This window comes from Lontra canadensis, unplaced genomic scaffold (assembly GCF_010015895.1).
Source record: "Lontra canadensis isolate GAN:19392208 unplaced genomic scaffold, GSC_riverotter_1.0 scaffold52, whole genome shotgun sequence".
NCBI lineage: Eukaryota > Metazoa > Chordata > Mammalia > Carnivora > Mustelidae > Lontra > Lontra canadensis.
Genome location: NW_022631046.1, coordinates 9,059,111 through 9,072,563, shown reverse-complemented (window position 1 = coordinate 9,072,563; position 13,453 = coordinate 9,059,111). Strand labels below are relative to the sequence as shown.

The 13,453-nt window shown below is 35.2% G+C and overlaps 1 protein-coding gene and 1 non-coding gene across 2 annotated transcripts in view; one reads left to right on the top strand and one right to left on the bottom strand.

The window, feature by feature from the left end:
• CEP83 (centrosomal protein 83) overlaps positions 1 to 13,453 on the top strand; it is a 140,843-nt gene that overhangs the window by 97,571 nt on the left and 29,819 nt on the right. Inside the window, exons 8-10 of the mRNA XM_032874230.1 lie at positions 2,881 to 2,995; positions 4,700 to 4,844; positions 4,958 to 5,107. Coding sequence (XP_032730121.1) covers positions 2,881 to 2,995; positions 4,700 to 4,844; positions 4,958 to 5,107 — 410 coding nt within the window. The remainder of the gene's footprint in view (positions 1 to 2,880; positions 2,996 to 4,699; positions 4,845 to 4,957; positions 5,108 to 13,453) is intronic.
• Positions 8,884 to 9,019, bottom strand: LOC116877527. The gene has a single exon (XR_004384666.1). It is a non-coding gene; the product is annotated as a U4 spliceosomal RNA (small nuclear RNA).

Here is a 13,453-nt window from a genome sequence, read left to right as displayed (position 1 = left end):
AATATGCAGTTTAAGGAAATCATCCCACATAGTTGTCCTTATTAGCTACATTAATGAGGTCATACCATCTCAGACCTTTGAAAAAAGATCAGAGTTTAAGTACTGACTGTTTGGAATTTGTGTCAAGAGCTTCTTGAGTAATACAGTTTTCCAACTATATCTTTCTTGCTTACATATGTTTTCTTGCATGTCTGTGTATGTGTGTATGTGTAATTTAACAAATTCTAAACCCTTGTAAAATGCCTAATACTGCCAATTTTTATGGTTCTTAAAGTTAGTAGTACTGGTAGTCCTGGATACTGAGCTTCTGTTACATCAAAAGCATAACGCAAATTGGCAACATGAAGGCCCAAATGGAAAATGTATTGTGAGAAAAAAACAAGAGACACAGGATATCTTGACCCCAGGGGAGCTTCAGAAGACTCTGTATCTCTTGAAATTATATGTAACATTTTAACCTTACACATTTCGTTTAGGAAATGATCTCTAGTTTTCCTAGGAATTTTGAGGCCTGATCACAAGAAAGGTAAAGAACCAGGGATCTAGGGTCAGAAAGAAAAGTTTATTGTGACTAGTTGGGATCTGATTCAGATTACTTGTAGGAAATGCTACTGTTTGTCATAGCTCAGTAATATAATTCAGTAATATAATTCATGTAAGTTTTTCATTTTTAATCCTTTTAATATATTTTTTAAGAAGTTAAAAATTACTATAAGTACGTTCATTATTTCAGGATTATAGAAATGTGGCACTAAAGGAAAACTGAAACTCCTATAGATCCATAGATGAGTAAACTCAAATGCAGCAAGGACAAATACTTTGAGCATATACCACTAGTTTAATGATAAAAGTAGGCCTGAAGTCAGACTTCACTTGTTTGACTTCCTGTCTACTGTTCTTTCAGTTTCAATAATTACAATTTAGTAGAACAATATTTTCTCAGAAGAAATAGGTTTTTAGATATTTCGTAGTTCTTGTTGAAATGAATGAAATTTTTGCAAAATAAGATGGCTATAGTTTTCCACCTCATATTTAGAGAGGCTACGGTGTGGCTTATTAATTAACTGCTATGTTATTCTTAACCTTTTACAGCTAGCATATAATAGCGGGTTATAATTTCATTTGTTATAGAAATTGGATTTTCATTATAGTTATATTTCTTCAAAATTTTAAGACATTTATAGTTTTAATTCTGTCTGTCCATGAAATTAAAATGTAGTAGAGCCCAATCCACAGAAAGTTTAAGTTGTTAAAATAAATAAAATTTCTTAGCTGCTTTCATGTAGTTGAACATTGTTCTGTGAGACTTATTTTCAGTAGTGTTTAAAATTGCAAACCTGGTGTCAGCACAATGTGTTCATTTTATGTAGTGTCATTAAAAAATCTGTAAGTTTATTTGGAAGCAAAACATGCATCTTAAATGTGGTTAGCAGTACAAAGGCAGCACAGTACTTGCTTTTCTATTTTTCTTTGAGAATGTTGACCAAACCATTCCTTACAGTGTTCTTAAGACCTTTCATAGATGGAATTTCCTTTGATAAAACACCTATTTCTCATCCTTCCCGTCTTCGGCTCTAGAAGGTTTTTCTCATTTGTTTCTAACTCCCATCTTCAGTTTTTATAGATTTCTGTTGCACTGAAGTATATGATCCTCTACCTTCCTGTTCCCACAATCTTACATTTTACATATTTAACTTGTATATATGTGTGGTTTTCTCCTCTAATTTCACAGTTTTATGCATTAGTGTGTCAGAGTACAGATTTATCTAATTTTTATATCTGTATTGGTTAAATCCTCGTTATAGGATTAACTCTAGGACTAACTTTAGAAGCACCTTATGAAAGGGAAAGGATATGGAAAATAGTAGAGGGTAGTGCAGATAGCTGGAGGGATGAAGCTTTCTTGTTTGCTTCTGTAACCCCAGCTCCTAAAACTGCTGGGGCGCATAATAGGTACTCAGAAAATATTTATCCAATGAGTGAATACTACTCATGAACTGAAATCATTCCATTTTCAGAAGGGTTGTCTCAGAGAAAACTAAAAATGGTATGTGATTAGTTAATCATATGAAGATATTGACAATTATTTCTATTCACTCAGGGCTTTTCAGAGAATTAGATTTGGGCAGTAAAAGTTTAAATTAGATTTATAGGTTTTGTACTCATTCTTCCCACTGCCACCACATCCATACACACACACACACACACACACACACACACCAAATTCAGTTGATTCTTCCTTCTTGCCCACTTTGTCAGTTTTTTGCCTTTTAATTGGCACCTTTACCTTCATTTTCTCAATCTTAATTTGCGATTAGAGTTAATTTTCTGAAACAAAGTTGACTGTGTCACCTTCAGTAGCTAACAGGCTGCGCGGCCCTTTTGTACAGCATATAACGTTTAATCTCTGCCACTGCATAGATCGCATGCCTTCCTCTGCTCTAACACGTTGCTCGTTGTTTTCTTGCAAGCATACTATTGTGACATACCTTTATAGCATTTTATGTGCTGTTCCTTCTACCTAGAATGCCTTCTTGTCACCAGCACTTTTTTTAAAGGAGGTTTTAGGTTTTTTTCTCTGAAGTTGAGCCGGTCATTAACTATTGGATTTTAGGTACTTGTAGTTAAGCCTTTTAAGGCACGATTAAGCCAGGTGACCCCAGCCTGATATTTGTAAAGAAATAACTCGATTGTTAGGAAAAGGCTGTTTTCTTGGTAGCAGATACCGTTCAAGGCCCTGAAGCACCTTCCCTCTTGGAAGGTACTTACACTGTGTACTCTGCTTCCCAAAGCATTTTCTCATTTCTACTGATGTTTTTGGGTAAGCAGTTAATGGCAAGAAAATGACCTATAGTAATTTCAATTTCTAATTATCAACAGGTAAAAGAACTTAAACATTCAAACAAACTAGAAATAACAGACATCAAACTGGAGGCAGCAAGAGCTAAGAGTGAGCTAGAAAGAGAAAGAAATAAGATTCAAAGTGAACTGGATGGTAATATATGATTTCCCATGCTTTTTACTATTCTTTTTACATAAAAACAAATTATTAAAATAGATCAAACTGAATTTTTATTTTTGAGCCTAACTGAATTTTAATCTTAGAGCACACATGGATTGTTTTTATTTATGTTGAATGTTCATTTTGCGATGTATCTCTTAAAAAAATCAGTCTTATGTTTATACAGTTATTTGATTAATACATAAATTAAGTGAAACTTTCCAAATGGGATTCCATACTTTCTGGGTTTATAGTTGTGAATCTGTTTAGATCATGTGATTATTAGTCCCAGACCATTTTAGTGATGTGAGACCATTTTAAGAACCTAAGGAAGAGGGACACCTGGGTGGCTCAGTCGATTAAACATCTGCCTTCGGCTCAGGTCGTGATCCCAGGTTCCTGGGATCAAGCCCCACATCAGGCTCCTTGCTCAGCAGGGAGTCTGCTTCTCCTTCTGCCTGTCACTCGCCCTGCTTGTGCTCTCTCTCTCTATTCCTGACAAATAAATAAAATCTTAAAAAAAAAAGTAATAACGTAAGGAAGATAGGTAGTTCCTAGGCCCAATTTTTGTTTTTATGTAGACACTAGGCTAGTTACTGAGCCTTATTTGTTTTTAAGCCCCAGTGTAGTCTTAGAATGTCCTTCTCATCAAGATTCCTCAGAATTATATTATTTCTGATTTTTCTTAAAGGGTGTTTAAATCAGCTACCTTTGGCCTATAACTGTCCTCAAGTTGGTCTTTAGTTGAACTGGCCTCTGTGGTTTTAGGCAGAGCTTATGATGAATTAGTGTTTGTATGATTAATCTCTACTTGATGTTGATTTATGAATTTCTATTGAGTTTAGGGAGTAATTTTTCAAGGGATGTAAAGAGTTTGTGATCTAGTTATGCATTCTTTTAAAATTTTGTGTTACATATGAATTTGTGTTAGTTATTCCATCTGCAAAATACTTGCCATATCAATGTAAGGAAAATGTGTGAATTCATTGGATAAACTTGAAAGTTTCGAATTTGTATTTCTTTTTTTTTTTTTTTTTAAGATTTTACTTATTTATTTGAGATAGAGAGTGAGAGCAAAATCATGAGCTGGGAGGCAGAGGGAGAGGGAGAAGCAGACTCCCCAATGAGCAGGGAACCTGATGTGGGGCTTGATCCTAGGACCCTGGGATCATGACCTGAGGCAAAGGCACCTGCCTGACTTAACTGACTGAGCCACTCAGGTGCCCTTCCAATTTTTATTTCTATTGGTAATCTAACAGTTCTGTTAGAATGATAGGTTTTGAAGGGTTCCATGATTTTATTCACTCTACTTTCAACCAGCTTTATGATGATGCTATCTATGGGGCTAAGATTACAAAACCCTTTTAGAAGTGGAGTAAATATTTATATCTCTTTGGATATCACCTAGGTTGATGCCCCCTGTTCTCAAGAGTCAAGCGAGTAAATATATATAGTCCTTCATTAAAGTGTTTATATATGTGTGCTAAATAAAATAATGACAGAATAGTTAACTGAGTTTTAGTCTATTTCATTCTTAAAAGGTTTATTAATAATGTAAAGATCTTTGAGAATACATATCCAGACTTAAATTTCTACGGTCTTTTAGTTGTCTTGCCAGCTTATGGATGCTTGCTGTTAGGATTTTTTAGCTTAATAACATTGAATACAGCATATCTTTTTCCTTAAAAAAAATATTAGGATTACAGTCAGACAATGAAATTCTCAAGTCCGCTGTCGAACACCACAAAGCTCTCCTCGTAGAAAAGGATCGTGAATTAATACGTAAAGTACAAGCTGCCAAGGAAGAAGGTTATCAAAAACTTGTGGTATTACAAGATGAAAAGTAAGCACTTAATTACCTTATTTTGTGTTCAGTCTCCTTGCAAATGAAAACATTTTGCTGTCATAGCATTCTCATTGTAGTTTTTGTAACATAATTATCATCTGTTGTTTTAGGATAGAACTTGAGAACAGATTAGCGGATTTAGAGAAAATGAAAGTGGAACATGATGTCTGGAGGCAATCTGAAAAGGATCAGTATGAAGAGAAATTGCGGGCTTCACAGATGGCAGAAGAGTCGGCCAGAAGGGAACTTCAGAGTATTAGGTTATCTATGCGTAGATATATTTTAAACTTCATTTTGGAATAATCTTAGAGCTAACAAAACATTGTAAAAGTCATACACAGAATTCCTACCTGACCTTCACTGAGATCTCTAAAGATTGACATCTTATATAACCATATTACAATAATCAAAGCTAAGATACTAACATTAATATAATCAGGAAATAAATAGTATTGTATCAAACCTATAGAGTTTACTCAAATTTTACTAGTTGTCCTACTGATATCCTTCTTCTGGTCCAAGATCCAGTCCAGAATTATACATTGCCTTTACTTGAAGAGTGCTGACCAGTTATTTTAGAGATTGTCCCTCAATTTGAGTTTGTCTTAAATTCTTTATGATTAAATTCAGGTTATATATTTTTAGCAAAAATAACACCAAAATCAAAGTCCTGTGTCTTCAGTGCATTATATTAGGAGGTATATTACTTGTTCCCTTACTGGTGATGTTCACTTTGTTTGGTTAAGGTGATGTTGGCCAGATTTTTCCAGTATAAAATGACTGTTCTTTTCTCTTTGTGATATATAAATACCTTATGGGGAAATGCTTTGAGACTATGTAAATTTTTTTGTCATACTTTCTCATCATACATTCTTCCACTAATCTTAGCACCCAATGACCAAATCTGAGACAGTTTGAGCAAAGACATAAGTTATAATAAAATGTTACAATCCATAGGATAAAATAAAAATCTATGTGTCTAGATGACATAATGTATAATATTTAGAAGGAAAGCTCTTTTCAGGAGAATTCCAACTAACAAACATAGAAAAAATGACAGAAATAGGAAAAGATCATTTGGCAAACACTATAGTAGAGATGATAGGTATGATGTCGCAAATTTTCAAAGGTTTTCGTCATCTCTGCAGACAGTCATAATTTTTCCTCTCTTGCACTATTAATATTGTGTGTTAATGGATTTCTTAATCTTGAACCAACCTCAACTTCTGGAGTAATTATCTGTTTATTCTATAGAAAACAATCTGTTAAGCTCTTTGTCTCTATTGGGATCAATTTTGATGATCTGTGTTTTCATAAGAAATTATTTCATCTTGGTTTTCAAATTTGTCTGCATAGAGGTCTGAAGAATAGTTTTTATTTTCCAATTTGTTCTGTTTTAATGAATGCTTATTTTCCCTGGGTTATTTCTTATTTATATATGTGCTTTCTTCCTCTATTTGTTAATCTAGTTGGCTAGTGCTTTGTTGATTTTATTCTTCTTATTGTGATAAAATACACATAACAAAATTCACTATTTTAATCATTTTAAGCATACAGTTCAGTATTTTTTTAAACTAGGAATTTGATTTATGGAGTCAACGGTTTTTCTGTTTCCTACCTCATTAATTTCTACTTTCTTCTTCTTTCTGTGTTTTTCTGCCATTAAGAAGTTTTAATAGTTTTATTAGTGTTTAATGTACGTAAAATAAAATTCACCCATTTAAATAATGTGCAGCGTGATGCCTTTTGGTAATTGTATAAAGTTTTGTAATCATCACCACCATAGTAAAAGCAAAGAACAGTTCTATTACCCTAAAAGTTTCCCTGTGTCTCTTTGCACTTGACCTTTCCTCTGATCCCCAGCCTTTATCCATGTTGTTGCATATATCAGTATTTCATTCCTTTCTGTTGCTGATTAATATTCCATTGAAGGGATGTAACATGATTTGTTTATTCATTTTCCTTTTTTTTTTTTAAGATTTTATTTATTTATTTTATTTTGACAGAGACAGAGATCACAAGTAGGCAGAGGGGCTGGCAGAGAGAGAATGAAGCAGGCTCCCTGCTGAGCAGAGAGCCCGATGCGGGGCTCAATCCCAGGACGCTGGGATCATGACCTGAGCTGAAGGCAGAGGCTTTAACCCACTGAGCCACCCAGGCGCCCCTATTCATTTTCCTTTTGATGGGCAGATATTTGGGTTGTTATTAGTTTGGGGCTATTGTGATTAATGTTACTATGAACATTCATGTAGAAGTCTTTGGGCATACAATTTTATTTCCCTTGGTTAAATATCTAGGAATGACATTGCTGAGTGATGACATATAGCAGTGCTCTTCTGCAACATATATAGCAAAACTGTTTTACAGAGTGATCGTGATGGAAGACATTCCCATAGCAACATATGAGAGTTCCCCTATGCCAGTTCCATTTGATTCACACATCTTGACTGACACTTGTTATTGTCAGTTTTTTTTTAACCTAAGTCTAGCAGATGTGTAGTAATATATCATTGTGGTCTTAATTTGATTTTCCGCAATGACTAATGAGGTTTAGCATCTCGTAATACGGATTTTTGAAGTATTCGTCCACATAGTTTGCCCATATTTAAAATTAGGACGTTATTTTCATATTGAGTTGTAACAGCGCTTTACTTTGCACACAAGCCCTTTGTGAAATACGTATTTGACAGGTATGTTCTAAGTCTGTGGATTGCTTTGTTTATTTTAATTGTGTCTATTGAAAGCAAAATTTATTTTGACGAAGTCAATTTTATAATTTTTTTCCTTTTCTAGTTTGTGGTTTTATTTTTTATTTTTTGAAAGCTTTGCCTGATCTTGTGTCACAAAGATTTCTATTTTGTCTTCTTCTAAAAAATTAGTATTTTGTTTCTTACATTTGGGTTTCATGATCCAGTTCATGTTAATTTCTGTGCAGTGTGAGGTGATGGTAGACAATCATTTTTTATTTCCATATAGGTATCCAGTTGTTCCAGCATCATTTGTTGAAGGCTGTCTTTTCCTCCATTGAATTGTTTTGGTTCCTTTGTTAAAAATCAGTTGACCATTAAGTGTCTGTTTCTGGACTCCGTCCCATTGCATTGATCCGTTTGTCCGTCTTCACATGAATATCACACTGTCTTGACCACAGCGGCTTTATAGTAAGTTTGATGCAGGTAGTGCAAGTCCTCCACCTTGTTCTTTCTTGTAAAGATTGTTTTGGCTCTTCTAAGTCCTTTGCCTTTCCATATAAATTTTAAAATCAGCCTATCACCTTTTTCAGAAAGGCTTGTTAGGGTTTTGATTGGAACTATAATGAATCTGTAACTCAGTTTGAGAAGAGTTGTCATCTCAACAATACTGAGCCTGTCCAACCCATGAATATGGCATGTCTCTTCTTTAATCAGATCATCTTTAATTTCTATTATCAGAGTTTTATAGTTTTCATGGAATATGTCATGCATATCTTATGTTACATTTTATTCCTCAGCACTTTTATATGATTATAAATGAGAGCAGTTTTTTAAAAATTTCACTTTCTGGGGCACGTGGGTGGCTCGGTGGGTTAAGCCTCTGCCTTCGGCTCAGGTCATGGTCTCAGAGTCCTGGGCTCGAGCCCCACATCGGCTCTCTGCTCAGTGGGGAGCCTGCTTCCCCCCCGCCTCTGCCTGCCTCTCTGCCTAATTGTGATCTCTGTCAAGTGGATAAATAAAATCTTAAAAATAAAAAAAATTCACTTTCTGTTTCTTGCTGGCATGTGGAAATATAGTCAGTGGACTTTTATGTAAGGACCTTGAGTCCTGTGACCTTACTAAACTCATGTATTTTCTACTAGCTGCTTTGTAGATTTTGAGTTTTCTAAGATCATGTTATATACTTTATGCTTTCTTTTATTTTTTTGTTTTATTTTGAGTTGGGAATTTACTCAACAAGTGTTCTTCATTTTTGTTGGTAAAGTTTTAGTATGAGATTTTTCTTATCCCTGTTTTAGGTATATTAAGTATATTCTCTAGTGTTTTAATTATTATCTTTTAGGATTTTCTAATTTGAATTTACATTTTCCTTTTCACCCAAGAATTAATAGATGTATTAATAGAAGGTGTAGTTGTTTCAATTAGCAATAATCGCGCCTCGGATAAACCTCATTGGCTACGATACTGCCACTGCGCAAAGCTTAGAAGGTGTAGTTGTTTAATAAGAGATGAAATTAATAGTTTGCTGGGACTGTCAGAATAAAGTACCACCACCAAGAGGGTTTAGACAATAGAAATTTATCTTCTAATAGTTCTGGACATTAGAAATTTGAGATCTCAAGGTATTGTCAGACTTGGTTTCTCTTGAGGCCTCTTTTGTTGTTGGCTTATAGATGGTTACTTTCTTGCTCTGTCCCCATACTGCCTTTCCTTTGTGTGCCTGTGTCTAGTACCTTTCTGTCTTCTTATGAGGATACCAGTCATATGGATTAGGATTCACCCAGATAGCTTTATTTAACCTTAGTTACCTCTTTAAAGGTCCTGTGTCCAAATGCAATCACATTCTAAAATACTCCAGTCGAGATGTCAACATACAAATTTTGGGGAGACACAGATCAGTTCGTAACAGAAGGTTTTTTAATTTCCAGCTGGGAGGCTTTTTTAATTTATAGTTTTATTGCATTATAATCAGAGAATATTGTTTCTATTATTTCTAATTTATGGAATGCATTGATTTTTTTTGTGTGTGTGTGACATAATATATTAGGGCCAGGTCTAGGATTAAGCAAATGAGACACCCAGGGTAAAAAATTTAAGGAGACACTCTTTTGTGTCAGCACTGAACATGCTCTAAAGTGAGCTTTAAATTCCAGTATACTTAACGTACAGTGTTTTGTTAATCTCATTACTTGGGAAAAATTACTTCAGGCAGAGATATACGTATTATTTACTCATGTCAGTTTTTATGAATAATTACTTTAAATGTTGACTGCTACAGTTCTAGAGTCATAAATCTGTAGTGGATTTGGAGAGTCAATTTTGTTGTACTCTTCGCTTTTAGAGGAGTACTTTTTTTTTTCTTTCACTGTTCTACACAGTTGAAGCTTTTTTTGTTTACTTCTCCTTGACAATATCTAGAAAGCAGAGAGATAATCTCCCCAGAAAAACCCCCACTCTAATGTTTTATCCTATTATGATTCCACAGTTTAGCCAGTTAGAATGTTTTCTGTGAGAATTTAAGCCTAATTCTCCTGGTTTGGTTTCTGTTGACATTGTGATAGATGTCAAGCAAACTGTTACTACTTGGAGACAATAATGAACATGGCCGTTAGGGGGTTTTTTTTTGTTTGTTTTTTGCTATATAAAATAGCATTCATTTCTTCAGCTTTTCTTTAACAGAAATAATTTTCTTTTCTATTAGTCACTTTGATAATTTTTTTGATTTCTCTTTAGTTTCTCCAGATCATTTCTAATGTATAATTAACCCCAACTTATGTTAAAATGAGGACATAGTAACTAACATAAAATATAGCAGAAAGAGTAATTTGTAAAATTTATATGACTTTTTTTTTTAAAGATTTTATTTATTTGACAGAGAGAACACAAGCAGGGGGAACAGCAAACAGAGGGAGAGGGAGAAGCAGGCTCCCCAAGGAGCAGGGAGCCTGATGTAGGGCTAGATCCCAGGACTCCGGGATCATGACCTGAGCTAAAGGCAGTCACTTAACCAACTGACGTGCCCAGGTGGCCCTGTACCACTTCTTTTTTCTAATGGTCTGCAATTGTGTTGTTCTCATGGCAGTTCTGATTTTCTAATTTATAAGTCTACCTACATAAACTAGATCTATGTTGATCATTTATTAAAATAATCATGATTTTAAGCTTGTCTTATTTAGAATTTATAATAAGTCAGCAAGAGACTACCTGTAGAGAAAAAGGTCTTGCTTAAGGAGCTTTTCAGTCATATAAACCAGAAGTATCCATTTATTTACAAACAACAAATATCTGTGGTAAGTAGGATTAATTACTGCTTTCGCAGATGCTTTAAATTATTAATTATATACTAGTGTCCTGTCCTCATTAAAGTGGTTTCTTCTTTTTTTTTTTAAAGTGGTTTTTTCTTAAATTACATTATTAAATAACAAAATTGTTGATCTTTTTAAATTTTTTTATTAACATATCATGTATTATTAGCCCCAGGGGTACAGGCCTGTGAATCGCCAGGTTTATACACTTAACAGCACTCCCCATAGCACATACCTTCCCCAATGTCCATAACCCTACCATCCTCTCCCTACCTCCCTCCCGCCGGCAACCCTCAGTTTGTTTTGTGAGATTAAGAGACTCTTATGGTTTGTCTCCCCCCCCGATCCCATCTTGTTTCATTTATTCTTTTCCTACCCCCCAAGCTCCCCACATTGCATCTCCCCTTCCTCATATCAGGGAGATCATATGATAGTTGTCTTTCTCTGGTTGACTTATTTCGCTAAGCATCATACCCTCTGGTTCCATCCATGTCGTCGCGAATGGCAAGATTTCATTTCTTTTGATGGCTGTATAGTATTCCATTATATATATATACCACATTTTCTTTATCCATTCATCTGTTGATGGACATCTAGGTTCTTTCCATAGTTTGGCTGTCGTGGACATTGCTGCTATAAACATTCGGGTGCACGTGCCCCTTTGGATCACTACATTTTTATCTTTAGGGTATATACCCAGTAGTGCAATTGCTGGGTTGTAGGGTAGCTCTATTTTCAACATTTTGAGGAACCTCCATGGTGTTTTCCAGAGTGGTTGCACCAGCTTGCATTCCCATCAACAGTGTAGGAGGGTTCCCCTTTTTTTGCATCCTCGCCAGCATCTGTCATTTCCTGACTTGTTAATTTTAGCCATTCTGACTGGTGTGAGGTGGTATCTCATTGTGGTTTTGATTTGTATTTCCCTGATGCCGAGTGATGTGGAGCACTTTTTCATGTGTCTGTTGGCCATCTGGATGTCTTCTTTGCAGAAATGTCTGTTCAATCCCTGCCCATCCTTGATTGGATTATTTGTTCTTTGGGTGTTGAGTTTGATAAGTTCTATATAGATTTTGGATACTAGCCCTTTATCTGTTATGTCGTTTGCAAATATCTTCTCCCATTCTGTCAGTTGTCTTTTGGTTTTGTTAACTGTTTCCTTTGCTGTGCAAAAGCTTTTGAGCTTGATGAAGTCCCAATAGTTCATTTTTGTCCTTGCTTCCCTTGCCTTTGGCGATGTTCCTAGGAAGATGTTGCTGCGGCTGAGGTCAAAGAGGTTGCTGCCTGTGTTCTCCTCAAGGGTTTTGATGGATTCCTTTCTCACATTGAGGTCCTTCATCCATTTTGAGTCTATTTTCATGTGTGGTGTAAGGAAATGGTCCAGTTTCATTTTTCTGCATGTGGCTTTCCAATTTTCCCAACACCATCTGTTGAAGAGACTTTTTTCCATTGGACATTCTTTACTGCTTTGTCGAAGATTAGTTGACCATAGGGTTGAGGTTCTATTTCTGGGCTCTCTGTTCTGTTCCATTGATCTATGTGTCTGTTTTTGTGCCAACACCATGCTGTCTTGATGATGACAGCTTTGTAATAGAGCCTGAAGTCTGGAATTGTGATGCCACCAACTTTGGCTTTCTTTTTCAACATTCCTCTGGCTATTCGAAGTGTTTTCTGGTTCCATATGAATTTTAGGATTATTTGTTCCATTTCTTTGAAAAAGAAAGGTGGGATTTTGATAGGATTTGCATTAAATGTGTAGATTGCTTTAGGTAGCATAGACATTTTCACAATATTTGTTATCCCAATCCATGAGCATGGAACATTTTTCCATTTCTTCGTGTCTTCCTCAATTTCTTTCATGAGTACTTTATAGTTTTCTGAGTATAGATTCTTTACCTCTTTGGTTAGGTATCTAGGTATCTTATTTCTAGGCATCTTATGGTTTTGGGTACAATTATAAATGGGATTGACTCCTTAATTTCTCTTTCTTCTGTCTTGTTGTTGGTGTAAATAAATGCAACTGATTTCTGTGCATTGATTTTATATCCTGACACTTTACTGAATTCCTGTATGAGTTCTAGCAGATTTGGAGTGGAATCTTTTGGGTTTTCCACATATAGTATCAAATCATCTGCAAAGAGTGATAGTTTGACTTCTTTGCCAATTTGGACGCCTTTAATTTCTTTTTGTTGTCTGATTGCTGAGGCTAGGACTTCTAGTACTATGTTGAATAGCAGTGGTGATAATGGACATCCCTGCCATGTTCCTGACCTTAGCGGAAAACTCTCAGTTTTTCTCCATTGAGAATGATATTTGCGGTGGTTTTTTCATAGATGACTTTGATGATATTGAGGCATGTGCCCTCTGTCCCTACACTTTGAAGAGTTTTGATCAGGAAAGGATGCTGTACTTTGTCAAATGCTTTTTCAGCATCTATTGAGAGTATCTTATGGTTCTTGTTCTTTCTTTTATTAATGTATTGTATCACATTGATTGATTTGCAGATGTTGAACCAACCTTGCAGCCCTGGAATAAATCCCACTTGGCCGTGGTGAATAATCCTTTTAATGTACTGTTGGATCCTATTGGCTAGTATTTTGGTGAGAATTTTCAA